This window comes from Dendropsophus ebraccatus, chromosome 3, assembly GCF_027789765.1.
Source record: "Dendropsophus ebraccatus isolate aDenEbr1 chromosome 3, aDenEbr1.pat, whole genome shotgun sequence".
NCBI lineage: Eukaryota > Metazoa > Chordata > Amphibia > Anura > Hylidae > Dendropsophus > Dendropsophus ebraccatus.
In genome coordinates, this window is record NC_091456.1 from 183,923,415 (window position 1) to 183,943,606 (window position 20,192).

The 20,192-nt window shown below is 46.2% G+C and overlaps 1 protein-coding gene across 2 annotated transcripts in view; it reads right to left on the reverse strand.

Moving 5' to 3' along the window:
• LOC138786344 (phospholipid-transporting ATPase ID-like) overlaps positions 1-20,192 on the reverse strand; it is a 123,072-nt gene that overhangs the window by 67,056 nt on the left and 35,824 nt on the right. For both annotated transcript variants that reach the window (XM_069963305.1, XM_069963306.1), the window contains exon 3: positions 113-171. In XM_069963305.1, the coding sequence (XP_069819406.1) occupies positions 113-171 (59 nt within the window). The remainder of the gene's footprint in view (positions 1-112; positions 172-20,192) is intronic.

Genomic DNA, 20,192 nt, shown 5'->3' on the forward strand with positions numbered 1-20,192 from the left:
ATAGGCGTAAAAGGGTAAAAAAATACATAATAAATGTATACAATTTCTGTATGCAGTTTACAAGCATGTTACTTTGTAAATCCCCTCAATGATTCCCGGATGGTGGACTCACCGCATACTTGAATTTGAGGTTGAATTCCCGGTCATTTGCTCGTAGCCGCCTCTCTTTCTCTGTATTAAGAGAAATAAGACAATTATATATAGTGACCCATCAGACTATAGAGGCAGCTCATGTAAATGGAGAAAGATCACCAGAAAAAAAATTCTTTACTTTCTTCAAGATTGTTATAGGATCAACCACAGCCGAAAACTCTGTATGGACCTGATTAGGGATGGTCCGAACCTGCCGAGGTTTGGGTTCGTACGAACCCGAACGCTCGGCAATGATTCCCGCTGTCTGCCCTCTCCGTGGAGAGGGTGGATACAGCGGGAGGACCGCCTGGAAAACTGGGATACAGCCATAGCCATAGGCTGTATCCCAGTTTTCCAGGCGGTCCTCCTGCTGTATCCACCCGCTGCACGGAGCGGGCAGACAGCGGGAATCTGATGCCGAGCGTTCGGGTTCATACGAACCGGAACCCCGGCAGGTTCGGACCATCCTTAGACCTAATACTACTCTCTTACAACTCTGTTACAACTATATCCAGTCCACACACTCCACCATTTTGTAGCCCATCTTTGAACCCGTTCTTTACAGTCCTTATAGTATATAGTAAAGTAAACTAAACACATCAGCAGGAGACATCTCCCCAATTTGCTATAATGCTGGATTGCCTAATACCTGTTTACAACCTTTGAATCCAGTCTAGGTTTTGTTTACATCAGACAGGTGTACACACAGGCGTAGATACCATAAAGGCAGACCACGCAGCTGCTATGGGGCCTGTGAAGCAGGGGGGCCTGCCCTGGAGCAGTGTGGTTTACCTCCATGGTACAGCGCACACCAGCAGCCACCCAGACAGACAGACAGCATCGTACCCACCCCTCCCCTTGGACAGCCTCTGTCAGTGCATCAAGTGCACCCCCCCCCCCCAACAGCTGCTCCGGTACCCCCCCCCGGACCAGCATACACATGCTCTATGCTCACATGAACTGGCCCGGCGTTCGTTCTCCCGGGTCCCTGACACATGAGTGTTGTCACTCATGTGTCAGAGAGCCGGGAGAATGAAGTAACAATGTGGGCTTCATTCGGGTGGGTGAGTATATGTGTGCAGTGTCCCAGAACATGCAGACTACTACTCCTATTATGGCCATTTCTATTGCTGTGTCAATGCCTGTTCTGGTAAGTGTTTGCACTGCAACTGCTGCTGGTTTTCCCCTAGTATTCTCTGGTAATGTGCATTTTCATGTGTATTGTCATGTATTCCTGTGTATTATTACAGTGTACAGTGGTATGCAAGGCTGTTGATCACGTGACCTGTAACCATGGTTCCTCCAATGGCCGACTAGTTCTGGCCAGGAGCAACCATGTGACCTCCCACTTCCTCCTAACAAGTTAGTCTTCCCCCTGCTTCCAAGCAAGGAGGATGTGTGTCGTCCCTCTCCTGCCTCAGAGGAGTTGTGGATCGAGTGCTCTGCTGTATTCAAGTCTTCGGCTGTATCTGCCTGCTCAAGTGACCGGATTCTTCTCTCTCATCTGGGTGTCATTCCGATATCTCTCCTCATCGCTGCAAGGATTCACAGCAAGTATTATTCTCAAGCTAATCCACCCAGCAACGCTATTCCTCTCATACTCCTACTCCCATCATCCGGCACGTATTCTCACAGCCTATGCAGCACCACTCCTGCTTTATTTGTCCGAGCCTGCTATATACCCGGTTGCATCCGGACAGAACTGTTGCTACTAGTTACCTTTTCTATAATAAAACCGCTGTTACTGAACCCTGGCATTGGTGTCCACTAACTGGTGCCCTGACTAGGTGCAGCGAAGAATTGCATGCCCATCATCACCCGCAGATTCCACAGACCGGCCCTACAGCTGTGCCGCCCTCGGGCCTATACCGTGACAAGTATAACCCCTGCAGCTGCCCCGGTCATTGCCCGCTCATAACACCAGCACTGCGGAAGTGGCCCCCAGGGGCCAGGGCATCGCATTTTTGGCGTCACGAACAGGATACACACGCCACGCGGTGTACCAGATCTACAGTTTAATATCGTCTCCAGAGACTGTGCTAAAATTGCCATGGGAGTTCTGATAACTGAGTCGCTGCACGGCTGGGACTGTACACAAAATGGCCGCTTCTTGCTGTTATTTCTACCTGCGCCATCCCCCAGTGACGAGGGGGTTAACTGCCATGCGGCCGAGAAGCGGGAATTGCTTGGCGCCATTGATAATGGCTTTGTCTCTCCTGATTGGCCGGCCGCTTCCACTGACGTCATTGTTGCTGGGCAGACTTTGGAGCCTGATCCTCCAGCCTGGCGCTCCTCCCCTTCCTGCTACAAGTTCCGGCCAGTGGAACGCAAGATGGCGGCCTATGAAGAGCACCTGCCTGCAGCCCCAGCGCTTGTGATGCCTACACTGCCTGAGAGTCTGCCTCTGCTCAATCCTGCGTGCCTGCTAATGCCGCCACCCTCCGACAGCGATATCAGTTGGGGCTCTACACCAGTCTCCAACGGTCCGGAGGAAGAGCCTGTCTCCATCGCCAGCGTCTCACCGGGATCTCGTTGCTCCAGCACTCCCGAGGTTGCCTTCTCCACAGGAGGATCGACCTCACCAGAAAACGATGGATCCGTGAGTACCGGGGTTCCGGGCGCCCCTCTTCCTGCCTCTAGCCAGGGGGATAACTTTAAGGCCACCTGCTACGCCAGTCCCTGGAGGCTCCCCGGGCCCGAGTCACCATCCCTGCCTCAGTGGGTGTTTGGGGACGACCCGGTTATCAAGAAGTTGGCGGATGAGATCAAGCAGACCCTAACCTTGCTACCTCCGGTGGCTAAAGCCCCCCTCACCATGGCTACTACGGTGACTTCCCCTACCACTGCCGTGGCTAAAGCTGCAACCACCACCGCTACCTACCATGTGGCCCCTACTGTCTCTCCTGTGACCACAGTAGCCCCTACTGTCTCTCCTGTGACCACCGTGACCCCTAGCCTCGTGGTCACCACCGCAGCAGATGAGGCTCCTGCTCCGGCTTCCTCCCGGTATTACTCCTGGGAGAAGAGGGGTGCCATTTGGGGTCCTCCAGGACACCTCTATTAGGTGTTCTCTTCAAAGGCTGAGTTCTATGACTGTGTTTTTTTTGTGTGCTGTTCCACCATTTAGTTCCTGCAACATTTAAGGTTCGTGCCTGGTCCTCCTGACCAAGTTCCCTGTACTAACCAGCCATGAGCTGATGGACACTTACAGTAACAAAAGGTTCTCTAGTGCCTGTCCCAGAGCCTTTTACATGGACGATGTCTAATTGCCTAAAAGAGACTCTACCTAACAGAGACACTTAATCCATTCCTTCCTAATGCACTTTCCTGTGATTGTGTGTTCCACACAGGGTATTATTGCACTTATTTCATTATTGCATTTTTTTTTTTCTACTATTGCATTCCAGTGTTATCGAAGTCTTTGTATTTCCTCCTCTGAGTAAGCACAAGGTTACATAGATTGCCTCAGAGTAGAGTGCCTCTTTTGTAAAACAGTATATTTTCCAGTGTCTAAGTCAGATAGCTCCTCCTCTGAGTAAGAGAAGTCAGTTTACATATACCTCAGAGAAAGCCCAGTTTATGTAGGAGTGTATTTTCTCATCCAGTCTCAGTATTGTGTATTATTATCGTATCTATAGCTGGAAAGATTTAGTTGAGCCAGTTTGTATGCAGATTTTTCTCAGATTTTCATTCAGATTTTTCACAGATTTTCATTCAGATTTCTCTCAGATTTTCATTCAGATTCATATGAGCCAGTTCTCCTCAAGACCTCGCAGTATTTGTTGTCTTTTGTGTTTCCCTTCCTTTTTGTTTCCAGTATTTGTTCGCCTCCGTCTTGTCCCAACACAGTAGTTATCACACATAGTCATACCTAACCTTCACACTTGTCCATACATATCGCACTTTGGATATCTTTTCGTGTGTTTGGCCTGTGGAGTGCTTGTGTGTGTGATTGAGTGGTATGAAAGGGAGCTCCCCATGTATGTTTGCTTTTATTATTTTGTTCTTTTCTCTTCCAGGTATCCAAGACACTACTCAGACACGCCAAGGTAGTACACAGGTCTTCACAGTTCTCTTTTCCAGTAGGGTAACACATTTAACAGAAAACCTACTGTCTAACTGGCTGGAATATTGAGGGTCCCCCGCCAGCAGTTAAGTTGTCCTGGCTTACACGTCAGATGGTTCACGCACTAGCTACCTGGTCGCCAGAGTACGTTAGGCACCCCTAGGTGAAGTCCTGCCACTAGGGTTTCTCATTCTCTCTCTTCTCACCTGTGCCTTGGGCGTGGGAAACACACACCTCATCACACTCACTCTCATAATTCATTCCTGTTGTTTGATTGTCCAGTCTATTCATGTTTGCTGCCTTCTAGATTCGCCGAGGTCGGCTCAAATTTGCTAGGGAGGTATGCAGTGTCCCAGAACATGCAGACTACTACTCCTATTATGGCCATTTCTATTGCTGTGTCAATGCCTGTTCTGGTAAGTGTTTGCACTGCAACTGCTGCTGGTTTTCCCCTAGTATTCTCTGGTAATGTGCATTTTCATGTGTATTGTCATGTATTCCTGTGTATTATTACAGTGTACAGTGGTATGCAAGGCTGTTGATCACGTGACCTGTAACCATGGTTCCTCCAATGGCCGACTAGTTCTGGCCAGGAGCAACCATGTGACCTCCCACTTCCTCCTAACAAGTTAGTCTTCCCCCTGCTTCCAAGCAAGGAGGATGTGTGTCGTCCCTCTCTGTGTGTCGTCTGCCTCAGAGGAGTTGTGGATCGAGTGCTCTGCTGTATTCAAGTCTTCGGCTGTATCTGCCTGCTCAAGTGACCGGATTCTTCTCTCTCATCTGGGTGTCATTCTGTTATCTCTCCTCATCGCTGCAAGGATTCACAGCAAGTATTATTCTCAAGCTAATCCACCCAGCAACGCTATTCCTCTCATACTCCTACTCCCATCATCCGGCACGTATTCTCACAGCCTATGCAGCACCACTCCTGCTTTATTTGTCCGAGCCTGCTATATACCCGGTTGCATCCGGACAGAACTGTTGCTACTAGTTACCTTTTCTATAATAAAACCGCTGTTACTGAACCCTGGCATTGGTGTCCACTAACTGGTGCCCTGACTAGGTGCAGCGAAGAATTGCATGCCCATCATCACCCGCAGATTCCACAGACCGGCCCTACAGCTGTGCCGCCCTCGGGCCTATACCGTGACAAGTATAACCCCTGCAGCTGCCCCGGTCATTGCCCGCTCATAACACCAGCACTGCGGAAGTGGCCCCCAGGGGCCAGGGCATCGCATGTGTATGAGGTGAGTGCGGTGTTCTGGGGAAGGGGGGGCCTACAGGATTTATAACTATTGCCGTTTTTGTGCTATGGGGCCCCACAAATCCTAGCCAGGCCCCTGTGTGTACAGTTACTATTCACATAACATGGCCGTACAGTATTTAGGGCTTGCTGTACTTACTATATCCAGCACTTTATAATTATTTGCAAAACATCAGCCCGGTGGGGGGGGTGTCGGGTGATGGTGGGGGTGCAGCGTATTTATAAGCATGTCCTATGATGTCCGCCCGTCACTCTCTCCGGGGGAGGATTATACTGCAGCTGGAGATTAACTACTATAAGAATTCAGAATATGAGGCTGTTTTTCTTTAATTAAAAGCTATTGACTTTACTTATTACCAGACAAAGCAGCTTTATATAAAATACATAGCAAAATCCCCATAGCCAAGTATCATACCCCAGTCACATCCGAAATCATGAGACACAGGAGAAGACCTCATATCGCATTGTTGGAGATGTAGAGTTTCCTTTTCCTATTAAGTACCAGTTTGGATGACTGGCAGGGAAAACTGCTATCTAGGAGTCCCCCATCTCTTACATCTATATACGGGTGTATGGATGGGGGGGGGGTTGTCCTGCATTAGAAATCATTGCTGCTTTATTCCAAAACCTGTCCCGGAGTTGTATCTAGTATTTCAGTTCAGCTCCATTGAAATGAATGATTCTGTGCTGCAGTACCAGACACAACCTGTGCAGAGATGTGGCAATGTTTTGGGATGAAAGCAGCTATAAGTTGATAATCGTGGACACCCTATTAAAGGAGTATTCCCAGTTAGAACACTTAGCCCCTATCCATAGGATAAGATAAACAACAGATTGTGGGGGGGGTCCAGCTGCTAGGGCCCCCATTATCTCAATAACAGGGCCCTGTGTAATTGTTTTGCATGGATCAGCAAGTTGCTGTCTTTGACCAATGATAGATTCGAATGCATTATTTTATTTGCTACCCTGACTGTATAATGTCTACTTTCTGTTTTTGGAATATCGATGTTTAAGTCTTATCCCATAGACAACAAATGGAGTGACGACTTACCTCTCTATTTAAAGGGAATGTGTCGCCTAGAATTTCTTTTACCGATTAGAGTCAAATACTATAACCTTTATTCTAATCTGTTTCTGCTTTCTGACTGTATTTTTTATTTAATTTTTGGTAGATTATTATGGAGGCAGCTAACTTGCCTGAGCTGTCACAGCATTTAGTGACGCTTTACACAAGCCTCATAGACATAGACAACAATAGACGGACTGTCCCCTTGAGATGAATAAGAGACATTACTGAGCGCGCTCTGTGACCTGTAAAGAGGTCATCCCACAGGGAGCTGCTATTGTCTCCTCTATCTACTGGTGTCACATGACGCTGCAATTCTGTACAGATCACTTTACAGCAGCCTCCTCTTATCACCACAGACACAACAGGACGCCTCAGCTTAGTTTTAGCCCCAGTATTGAGAAAAATTGCAAGATTTTAGGATTATTTTATAATATAGATAGAAAAATGGAGAATTAGAAAAAATGTCACCAAAAATTCTTTAAAAAAACATTATTTAATCATGGTCATTTTCTGATGACACATTCCCTTTAAGACAATGATTCAAGACTAGAAAAGAGCACAACTGGAGCATGCTTGAGCCGATTGTTCAGGATTTGAATGTCGGTGGCTGAAGAAGTTGGATGTAGCCCTAGGGAGTCCTGGAAAACATTGATATGGCCTATGGATGTATCCATATATTCCTGGACTCCCAAGGGCTACATCCAACTTCTTCAGCCACCAGTATTCAAATTCCGAACGACCGGACCCGAGCATGCTCCAGTTGCGCTCATCTATATTCAAGGCCTCATTCTCGAAATCGTTGGGAATTGCAAAAGTCAAAATGTAGCAACTTTTGAAAAAGTCACAAACAATAAACGAAATGGAGACAGTCACGCTACACAAACTCTGCACGCTACAGCTGACGCAAGAATGAGGTGCAAAACGGGAAAAAAGGACACAACAGCTTGATAAATCTGCTGAGTACAAAAAAACAAGACCAAAAAGATGCAAAACATACACACAAACATATTTAAGCAATGCACTTCACGCATCGGCCCTACTTCTCGTGAAATACGAAAAGCAATGTAAGCACTAAGATACTCAACTTATAGAGTATTTGTAAGGTTAAAGATGTGGATCCACTGGGCCACAGCGAACGATGGAGAGAGCTGCACCAGGGAGCGGAATCTAAGGGTCCTATTCCACAGGCCGACCAGGCCCCGATCAACGATGTAAACGAGCGCCGATCTACTAGATCGACGCTCGTTTACTGGGCCTATTCCACGGCCCTGATGATCGTTAAGTGAGGGCTGCAGGGACATTGTTACCAATGTTCTTGCAGCTCTTGTTTCATACATTACCTGTCCGGGCTGCAGGTCTTCTCCTTCTTCCTTCCGGCCAGTCTGTCAGTTTAGACAGCCCCGCTCCGAAGCTGCTGCGGTGCGGGACTGGGAGGAAGAAGGAGAAGACCTGCAGCCCGGACAGGTAATGTATGATGCTGCTGAAATCGTCGGTCGCCGCCGCGTATCGCTATTCCACCGTAGCGATGCGCTGGTGGCGAACAATGATTTTAGGTCTGAACCTAAATGAACGATCAGCCGATGACACGATCATCAGCTGATCATTCTCTCTATTCCACGGAGCGATATTCGGCCGAATAGGGAAGATTCGGCCAATTATCGATCTGATTCGGCCGATTATCGCTCGGTGGAATAGGCCCCTGAGGGGCCACTTGTCTTTACCAGAGCCACAAGGCAGGTCGGGCTTGCTGCAGTGGGCGGCCCCCCAGGTCGCTACCCCTGGTTTGGCTTGCTTGCGGTGGTGGGTGAGGTGCAACGGCAAACAACAAGGCATACAGCAACGGGCAGGGTACGGGCAGGAACAGTTTAATGGGTAGGGACTCCAATAAGGGAAGAGGGCAGGATGGGTAATATACGGTATATACAGCTGGGCTGCAAATAAGGGTGCGCCCTTTAAATTTCACTGAGACAGGGATGCATGCGCTGGTGAAGAGAGGAAGCAATGGACGGGTAAGCAATGGACAGGTAACATGGACGGGTAAGCAATGGACAGGTAGCATGGACGGGTAAGCAATGGACAGGTAGCATGGACGGGTAAGCAATGGACAGGTAGCATGGACGGGTAAGCAATGGACAGTAGCATGGCCGGATAAGCAATGGACAGGTAGCATGGATGGGTAAGAGAACTCATGGGGGGGCTGGACTGCAGGTGGACACATTCCCTGACATCAGGGATGCAACGTCCGGCGCCGCAGCAGAAAAAGTGTAGGAACAAGGACGGTCGAGGCCCCTGGTAAGGGAAGCGGCCGCTCCGGTGACAATATTGTACACTATGTTCACACTTAGTATTCCCATCAGTCCTTTTTTTAACCAATTATAATGGAAATACACTCACCGGCCACTTTATTAGGTACACCATGCTAGTAACGGGTTGGACCCCCTTTTGCCTTCAGAACTGCCTCATAGATTCAACAAGGCATAGGCATAGATTCAACAAGGTGCTGGAAGCTTCCTCAGAGATTTTGGTCCATATTGACATGATGGCATCACACAGTTGCCGCAGATTTGTCGGCTGCACATCCATGATGCCAATCTCCCGTTCCACCACATCCCAAAGATGCTCTATTGGATTGAGATCTGGTGACTGTGGAGGCCATTGGAGTACAGTGACCTCATTGTCATGTTCAAGAAACCAGTCTGAGATGATTCTAGCTTTATGACATGGCGCATTATCCTGCTGAAAGTAACCATCATATGTTGGGTACCTTGTAGTCATAAAGGGATGGACATGGTCAGCAACAATACTCAGGTAGGCTGTGGCGTTGCAACGATGCTCAATTGGTACCAAGGGGCCCAAAAAGTGCCAAGAAAATATTCCCCACACCATGACACCACCACCACCAGCCTGAACCGTTGATACAAGGCAGGATGGATCCATGCTTTCATGTTGTTGACGCTAAATTCTGACCCTACCGTCCGAATGTCGCAGCAGAAATCGTGACTCATCAGACCAGGCAACGTTTTTCCAATCTTCTACTGTCCAATTTCGATGAGCTTGTGCAAATTGTAGCCTCAGTTTCCTGTTCTTAGCTGAGCGGAGTGGCACCCGGTGTGGTCTTCTGCTGCTGTAGCCCATCTGCCTCAAAGTTGGACGTACTGTGCGTTCAGAGATGCTCTTCTGCCTACCTTGGTTGTAACGGTGGGCTATTTGAGTCACTGTTGCCTTTCTATCAGCTCGAACCAGTCTGCCCATTCTCCTCTGACCTCTGGCATCAACAAGGCATTTCCGCCCACAGAACTGCCGCTCACTGGATGTTTTTTCTTTTTCGGACCATTCTCTGTAAACCCTAGAGATGGTTGTGCGTGAAAATCCCAGTAGATCAGCAGTTTCTGAAATACTCAGACCAGCCCTTCTGGCACCAACAACCATGCCACGTTCAAAGGCCCTCAAATCACCTTTCTTCCCCATACTGATGCTCGGTTTGAACTGCAGGAGATTGTCTTGACCATGTCTACATGCCTAAATGCACTGAGTTGCCGCCATGTGATTGGCTGATTAGAAATTAAGTGGTAACGTGCAGTTGGACAGGTGTACCTAATAAAGTGGCCGATGAGTGTATTTGCACAGCTTCTGTGTTTTCAACCCACTCCTGGTTTTGGTTGAAAAAAGACTGACAGAAATACAATGGGGGAGATTTATCAAACATGGTGTAAAGTGAGACAGGTTCGGTTGCCCCTAGCAACCAATCAGATTCCACCTTTCATTTCCCAAAGAGTCTGTGAGAAATGAAAGGAGGAATCTGATAGGTTGCTAGGGGCAACTGAGCCAGTTTCACTTTACACCATGTTTGATAAATCTCCCCCTATGTGTGAACAAAGCCTAATGGAGTAGACAAAGGACATAGGATGCACTATTCACCCTGTACAGTCGGGAGCCCCTTCATCACCTTCTTTTCCTTATAAAGAACGCTCTTCCCTTCTCACACTAACATCCCCGGGCAACGCTCAACACAACATAATCATTACGAAACACAAAGAGTAAAAAGTTCATGTAGAGAAGTCATGTAACTTGAGGTCGACGTTAATCATCAGAAAGGAGAAACCTAAACATAAGGAAGCAAAGTGACAAAGTCTGAGGACAAACAATGGGCTGAGCTCGGGCCATGTTATGTGATCGGGGTCGGACTCCATATTCAAGGGAGATCATAAAGATTACAATATAATTAAAGACACAATAATAAGAACTGCAAATGTAAACCACCAATAACCACACAACATTCTTATGCCCAGGCCTTTCCACCAAATACGAGACACTATCGCCCATGCACGTCCCCTGACACACAATGACCATTCCGCCACAAAATGAAGATACAGACTGCCTTTGCAGTCTGTATCTTTATTCTTTACCTAATCCTCTTGTCCGCTGCAGCAAGGCCGGGCGCCGCCATCTTGATTACATTACTTGTGTTCCACCGTTGGAACGCAAGTGACGTAATCAAGATGGCGGCGCCCGACCCTGCTCCAATTAAAAAACGCGGCAATAAAAATGATTGATTGTATTTACAAATATTCATAAAATTATAATATTCTTTCAATAAGGAAAAAAAAATTGGATTTTCGGCCGTGATTGGTTCTCTTTAAAGCCCACTTGTCATTCTATTTGTTTTTTTGTGGGGTAAAGTGTGTATGGATCTCTCAGGGTTAAATGTCTATTAGTAGGCTCATAAACTTATTATATCAAACTAAGAGGCATTCACTATGAAATGTAGACATCCTAAGCAGAACAAAGGAGGCCGAGTGCCAAGGCTTAATAATAACACTACAATAACAAATAATCACACAGGTATAAAAATAGTCACTAAGTAAAAATATTCTGAGCACCAGAGGCCTAGTAACACATCTAAGCATAATCCGGCATTGGTAGAAGCCAATTGGCACCGACGGTCCAGGTGATTTTTGCTACATTCCAGGCCAGGTTTTAAAGTGACTCTGTACCCACCAACCCACCCACCAAACAGCTAGTACCATCCGTTCGTTGAGAATAAATCCTTACTGGTTGTTTCTTTATAAAGACACCGATGCCCTGGTTAGAACATAACATGATCCTTTAAGCTGTAGCAGACAAGTAGGCCGAGAATCCCTTTAAGGCAGGGACTTTCGGCCATCCAGCTGTTGCAAAACTACAAGCTTTGTCTTCCCAGCAGGGGTGTAGCTAGGGGTTCAGCCTAGGGGGGGCGAGTAAGTCTGAGTGGGCCCCCAACCAACCTTACCCATAGGGAACCTCAGCAGGTGACAAGGCTTTCTGAATAATAAAGGGAATATTCTTCTGCATTACTCATAGTGGATAAGGATAAAGAGCAGAGTAAGAGGCTTCTGTACATTTCACATATAGAACCACAAAAAAATTTAAAGTGCTTAAGATTAGAAAAATATAGCTGCCTTCTTCCACAGACAGCACCACTCTTGTCCTCAGTTTGTGTGTGGTATTCGACTGAAGTGAATAGTGCCAAGCTGTGATACCACACACAACCTAAGAGCAGGGGTGGCGCTGTTTTGGAAGAAAGCAACTATGTTTTTTTTTCTTAATTTTGGAGAACCCTTTTAACCAGATTATCTTTGCCTAAAAATAATAGTGGTATAGGTAATAAGTTTTTAGACATTAAGGCTATGTTCACACTGCGTATGAGTCCGGTTGCATTTCGTACGCCTGCGTACATGTGCGGCTGAAACTACGGGCGTGGGAAAAATCGACATGCGGCCGGATGCGTACAAACTGCGAACATACGCCCGTAGTAGAGTTATGCTTCCCTAGCTTGATTCGAAGCGATCTGAAACAGGTCATTTACTTGGAAATCTTCGCCCAGCCCAATAAAACTCACAGAACCTTTTGGATCGAAAAATCAAGTTCAATTTGGCTGAAATAAGTACTTCGTACGGGACCGCATGGAAATCCACGGCCGTGAGTTTCAACATTTCCGTCCTCAAACAATGGTCTTGTTCATTTTTCACAGCGCCGCATACGATCCGGCCGTAAGCTCATACGTAGTGTGCATTGTGCGGGCGTATATCGTATACTTCCAAGCGTACGCATCAACCTCAAAACTATGTGCAGAAACTTACGCAGTGTGAACATAGCCTCAAAGGTTGTGATCATACATGTACAATCCAAGACATGTGATGAGCTGCTAGATATCCATTTCCTATCTATCTATCTATCTATCTATCTATCTATCTATCTATGTATTATCTATCTATCTATCTCCTATCTATCTATGTATTATCTATCTATGTATTATCTATCTATCTATCTATCATCTATCTCTCTCCTATCTATCTATTATCTATCTATCTATCTATCTCTCTCCTATCTATCTATCTATCTATCTATCTATCTATGTATTATCTATCTATCTATCTATCTATCTCCTATCTATCTATGTATTATCTATCTATCTATCTATCATCTATCTCTCTCCTATCTATCTATTATCTATCTATCTATCTATCTATCTATCTATCTCTCTCCTATCTATCTATCTATCTATCTATTATCTATCTATCTATCTATCTATCTATTTATCTCCTATGTATCTATGTATTATCTATCTATATATCTATCTATCTATCTATCTATCTCCTATGTATCTATGTATTATCTATCTATCTATCATCTATCTATCTATCTATCTATCTATCTGAAAAGAAGAAATGATCCTCTCCAGCTCCAATATTATTGAATGCTTTATTGGACATACATATAACACCGACGCGTTTCAGACCCCACTGGGTCCTTAGTCATGGTTTTCTGAAGTACATTTATTAGCTGTATGCTTGACGTCCGTATAGGGAACAGGTGAGATAATTTACTGTTTCAACATCTTATAAGGAGCATGTCAGTGGCACCAGGAAGAGCCAGAGGCGTCCTCTGGCTCTGCCTGGCGCCACTTACATGCTCCTTTTGCGTTTATGTGTGAATGTTATTTTTTATGGTTTAGGCGTTTTTGTGTTCTGAACTTTTTGCCCTCTGCCATCACATGACCTAGCTACAAAAGGTGACAAAAAAAGCAGAAAAAAATGCCAGACACACGGCAATGGCGTTTTTGAGTCAACCAGAAAATTCCCATTGAAATCTATGGGGAAAAAAAGGCCACTGCTTGCAAAAAAAAAAAAAAACGCCACATGCTGCGATTTGGATCTGCCAAAGAGTCTCAAAAACGCTACAAAAGTGAGAAAAACATCAACCCAAAGGCAGATCATAAACTTCCACAACAACAGGGATCCTTCTAGAAGCAGAACAGATAGACGGTGGCTGCTGCTGCTACTTGTAGGATTTTCCCCCAAGACCATGTTTGGTGATACTGCAAAGTCATCGAGGACTTGTATACAGCATAATTCACTGGATATAAAAGGTTGTCACAGGCCAGATATCATACATAGCAAGATATATGCCAGCTGCTGCACATTCACCTCATTTATAGCCCGAATATTCACATGCTCCTACTATTATATTATACTGCAATCCCCCTTGTAGTATAACTCCTCACCTACACGTAGACATCAACCTGTAGGTAATTCCTATTGTAGTATAACTCCTCCCCTACATGTAGACATCCCCCTGTAGGTAATCCCCCTTGTAGTATAACTCCTCCTCTACATTTAGACATCACCCTGTAGGTAATCCCCCTTGTAGTATAACTCCTCCCCTACATGTAGACATCCCCCTGTAGGTAATCCCCCTTGTAGTATAACTCCTCCCATACATGTAGACATCCCCCTGTAGGTAATCCCCCTTGTAGTATAACTCCTCCCCTACATTTAGACATCACCCTGTAGGTAATCCCCCTTGTAGTATAACTTCCCCTACATTTAGACATCACCCTGTAGGTAATTCCTATTGTAGTATAACTCCTCCCCTACATGTAGACATCCCCCTGTAGGTAATCCCCCTTGTAGTATAACTCCTCCCCTACATGTAGACATCCCCCTGTAGGTAATCCCCCTTGTAGTATAACTCCTCCCATACATGTAGACATCCCTCTGTAGGTAATCCCCCTTGTAGTATAACTCCTCCCCTACATGTAGACATCCCCCTGTAGGTATTCCACCCAATAGTGTAACTCCTCCCCTTTATGTAGACATCCCCCTGTAGGTAATCCCCATTGTAGTATAACCCCTCCCCTACATGTAGACATCCCCCTGTAGGTAATCCCCCTTGTAGTATAACCCCTCCCCTTCATGTAGACATCCCCTGTAGGTAAACCCCATTGTAGTATAACCCCTCCCCTTTATGTAGACATCCCCCTGTAGGTAATCCCCCTTGTAGTATAACTCCTCCCCTACATGTAGACATCCCCCTGTAGGTAATTTACCCTGTAGTATAACCCCTCACCTTAATGTAGACATCCCCCTGTAGGTAATTCCTATTGTAGTATAACTCCTCCCCTTCATGTAGACACCCCCTGTAGGTAATCCAACCTGTAGTATAACTCCTCCCTTTCATGTATACACCCCCCTGTAGGTAATCCACCTTGTAGTATAACCTCTCCCCTTCATGTAGACTTCCCCCTTTAGGTAATCCATCTTGGTAATGACACCCTGCCTCCAGGCCTACTTGATCCTGGAGATGTGCAGGGAAAGAGCACATCACCAGGAAACAGACAAGACCAGCCCACAAAGAGGACCGGCCTATCTGGCATTTGCCCGAAATGTTAGATGGCCAGTCCGGCCCTGGCTGGAGGTTCCCCATCCCTGCGTTATGGGCAAAATGTGCTGCATTGTGGGACATGTAGTTTTTGCACCAAACAAGATACCTGAACTCCTTCTGTAGAAGAAAAACTACATCTCTCACAATGCAGAAAAGTTAAGAATCCGTATAAAACACTTCCAGCAAGATTCTGTACTGGTTTAATCGTAATATATTAATATATGGGTCTGAGTTAAAATTTTTCAGGTACAGAGCTCAGAATCCACTACTTTCCAGCCATAGGATTACTGATAGAATTCTTTCTGCAGCCACCACCATAGATGTGTGTGCTGTATACAGCCATATGTTGTGAGCTCCCCCTAGAGGTGGCTCTGGGCAGCCAGAATTTTATCATGTATCTATGTTAAAGAAAGAAGAGAATTTGAACGGCCGAAAATTGCTGGTCACACCATTATGAAAATAAATTGTGAATTAAATACAGATTTCTTCAAAAAAGAACTAAAGGATCCTTTTAAGGACACTGAGTAAACTGTTCATGCTGCTCCCATCTTGCACATTCCTCATACAGTACACATTATGCCTCTTAACATTCCTCTCACATTATTTTACAGGCCTAAGGACAATAAGCAAACACAATAAATATGCACTATGGACGGCAAAATGTATATGACTCTTGACTTTTTGCACTTTTGTACCCACATAGCTCATCCTGAGCGTATACACCAGCAGACTTTACAGCCATCCCTTAAACATGGGACACGCATAGGCAGAAGAATGCTGCTGAGGCTCATGGAAACTTTAAGTGGTTTTTAATTTAAAAAACTACAACTTTCTAATTGGATTCTATTTGGCGTGTATCTCCTCCCCATTGTCAAGATGTCTGCTGGTTGTACATTTAAAGGAATTACTCAGACTTTTCCACCTTTTCATCATGCAGATTAGATGACATTTTCATGGATATTTTTTTATTTTTTTTACAAAAAAAAAAAAAAAAAAAACACTAAAAAAAACACCTAAAAAACTAAAAGTTCCCCAGAATGGTAAGAGCGGGTTCTCTGTGTTTACACCTACCCTGTTGACTAGATAAAGAATTGATGGGCTGGACTCTTGGTATACTGGGGAACGCCCCCTGGGCACTATACCTTAGTATAAAAAAAAATTATGGGAATGAAACAGGTATTCCCAGCATCCTGATCACTGTCCCTATCTAGCCATGGGGTTATCTATACCCCTGTTGTTCTGCTGACAGGTCTGCTTTAAAACAAAGGTTGTAAAATTAAATGTGTACCCCATAGATATATTTAAAAGAGTACAATTGTGCTATTTTAAGTAAAGTAACTTACATCACTGTACTGTTTTTCTCCCCCATGATTTTAAACTGTAAATGGTTACCATGGAGTTGCCATGCAACAGTCCCTTGCAGGCACAGGGGAGAAAAACTGCCACTACTTCCTGGAGATTGCACCTTTAGTGGGTCGTAACCAGGGGCGACAGATTATAAAAACAATACACATGGGGGATTATAAATCTATATATCTTAAACAGGACATTATCCTAAAAGCTTGTACATTTGATATATGTTTAATTTCCCATAATGCATGAGTTTAGACCTTGTTTATTTATTGACACAACCCCTTTAAGGCGCCATCATCAGGCCACAGCAGCACTTTTTTTTACAAGGATGAGGTAGACGGGCTGGGCTTCATTTACCCTTTCAGTGCCGGCTGCCTGAACTGTGACATTTGGCAGGACAGGTTGTTCTTTCTATTTCTCCACTATTTTTGGATGTTTCCATTCTCAGGATTATAAATGCAGATCCAAAAGTGATTTCAGTGGGAAAGAACAGGGAATATTTCCGGAAATACAAATGTAATACCGAGATTAACAAACAGAGGCACCTTCAACAGGAAATGCCCTGGACCAGCGCTGTTTATGTGTATTGTAGGAGAAAGTTAACAGCTCGGTCACAGCTTTCACTGAATGCCAATGGTGAAGCCTGGAGGAGAACTGATCTCTACCCGCTCATGTGTTAGGTTTTGAAGGTGCAGCAGGTAATATTAGAAAGCTGCAGTATCTGCAATCTCTGATATATATTGTGTTACTGAATACTTCCTGCTGCTGCAAGCATGGGCATTATTTACTAGAGAAGGGTCAGCTAGGGGAACACTGCTGTAATATTATAAAATCTCCAACTATTTACAAGAATACAACTACTATCCTCCTGGTAAGACCCACATGACCGCAATCAGCAGGAGACACCTGAGTGCACATGCTTTTAATCCCTCCTGTTTGTCCCATTCTATCTGCAGTAGCTATGGTGAGCGCAATACCTTATCCAGACTTGTGCTGTTTGGGGGCGACCTTCTCCGCCGGCGGTGCTGGCCGGGTTCTGGTGTGGCATTTTTGGGTCTGGTCCTGTGATATGGGGGTCTCAGGGCCGTTCCATGGCCTCCCTTCCCAGACTGTGCGCGCCTGCGGGGGTGGTGGTCACTGACCGGCACAGTGTGGACTTAGTGTGGGGACCCATGTGTATCAGATACCTGCACGCGGTACATGGGGCAGTGTGGCTTGATCAATTCATACACAAAATTCTGATGTTTTTTATGCAACCGAGAGGCACTAGTATCAGCCATAGGTGTGAGGTGCAGCGCTCTTTTCTCTCCTATATACAAGAATATAACTACTACCGTGTTTCCCCGAAAGTAAGACAGTGTCTTACGTTCTTTTTACTCCCAAAAGTCCCACTATGTCTTACTTTTGGGGTATGTCTTATATTGGACAGGGGTGTATGACTGTATAGGGGGGGGAGACAGGGGTGTATGACTGTATAGGGGGGCGGACAGGGGTGTATGACTGTATAGGGGGGGGAAACAGGGGTGTATGACTGTATAGGGGGGCGGACAGGGGTGTATGACTGTAGTCCCCTCAGTAACAGTGCAGGACTGTAACATAGGAGGAATGGATGTGCTGCAGCTGGCAGGATAACACACACAGCTATAAGTTATCCCGCCTGCTGCAGCCCATTATTCCTCCTATCCTGTACTGTTACTGAGGGGATGAGATGACAGGTCAGCTGTCACACGTTGTCCTGTGTGTGCAGGGAGGCGGCCATGTCAGAGCTGGAGGAGCAGCAGCACGTGAGGGCGGCTGTCCTGTACTCCCCTCAGTGAGCAGGGACGCCGGACCGGACGGGTGGTGGGCGCATGGACGGTGCGGCAGGACGGGGCCTCAGAGAGGGCGGACAGGTGCGCGCACGGGGGGTGGGGGGAAGGTCGCTTGGACCAGACGGGGGCGGTGCGGGCAGTCACCTGGGCCCTGCTGCTCCTTCAGCTCCCGCACCAATACCGGCGTCCCTGCACATGACGTGCAGCGCTCGTGCCGGGCCGCGCGTGTGTGTGTGTGCGCGCGCGTGCGAGCCTCTGACAGGACGGGCGCAGGGACATAAAAGTACAAAAATACCGCCCTATGTACTATGTCTTACATTCGGGGTATGTCTTACTTTAGCCCAGCCCCCGAAAGTCCAACTATGTCTTACTTTCGGGGGTGTCTTACTATCGGGGAAACACGGTATAATACTGCTCCTATATACAGGAATATGGCTACTATAATACTGCTCCTATATACAAGAATATAACTACTATAATACTGCTCCTATATACAAGAATATAACTACTATAATACTGCTCCTATATACAAGAATATAACTACTATAATACTGCTCCTATATACAAGAATATGACTACTATAATACTGCTCCTATATACAGGAATATAACTACTATAATACTGCTCCTATATACAGGAATATAACTACTATAATAATGCTCCTATATACAAGAATATAACTACTATAATACTGCTCAAATATACAGGAATATAACTACTATAATCAGAACAAGCCATTGAGAAAGTAAAAACCAGCGGCACTCACCGGGTTAATGCAGTGATGGTGATTTATTGATAAGATGTCATCATGCAGGCAACTTCAGGGCAGGGGGAGACAGGTCCAAAGGTGCTGTGCACCGTGGCGACAGCCGTTTCGCGGGCTAACTTTCCCGCTTCATCTAGCCTCTAACTACTATAATACTGCTGCTATATACAAGAATATAACTACTATAATGCGGTTCAGGGAAGAAACAGAGTGCTGCACCTCACACCTATGGCTGATACTAGTGCCGCTTGGCTAAATAAAAAACACATCAGAATTTTGTGTATGAATTGATCAAGCCATACTGCCCCATGTACCTCGTGCCGGTATCTGATACACATGGGTCCCTACACTAAGTCCACACCGTGCCAGTCAGTGGCCACCAACCCCGCAGGCGTGCACAGCCAGGGAACGGGGGCCATGGGACGGCCCTGCGACCCCCATGCCACAGGACCAGACCCAAAAACACCACACCAGAACCCGGCCAGCACCGCCGGCGGAGAAGGTCGCCCCCAAGCAGCACAAGTCTGGATAAGGTATTGCGCTCACCATAGCTGCAGCAAACAGAATGGGAAAAAACAGGAGGGATTAAAACCATGTGCACTCAGGTGTCTCCTGCTAATTGCGGTCATGTGGGTCTCACCAGGAGGAGTGCAAAACACGGAGAAAAGAGAGAAGCAAAATGCGGTTCAGGGAAGAAACAGAGTGCTGCACCTCACACCTATGGCTGATACTAGTGCCGCTTGGCTAAATAAAAAACACATCAGAATTTTGTGTATGAATTGATCAAGCCACACTGCCCCATGTACCTCGTGCCGGTATCTGATACACATGGGTCCCTACACTAAGTCCACACCGTGCCAGTCAGTGGCCACCAACCCCGCAGGCGTGCACAGCCAGGGAACGGGGGCCATGGGACGGCCCTGCGACCCCCATGCCACAGGACCAGACCCAAAAACACCACACCAGAACCCGGCCAGCACCGCCGGCGGAGAAGGTCGCCCCCAAGCAGCACAAGTCTGGATAAGGTA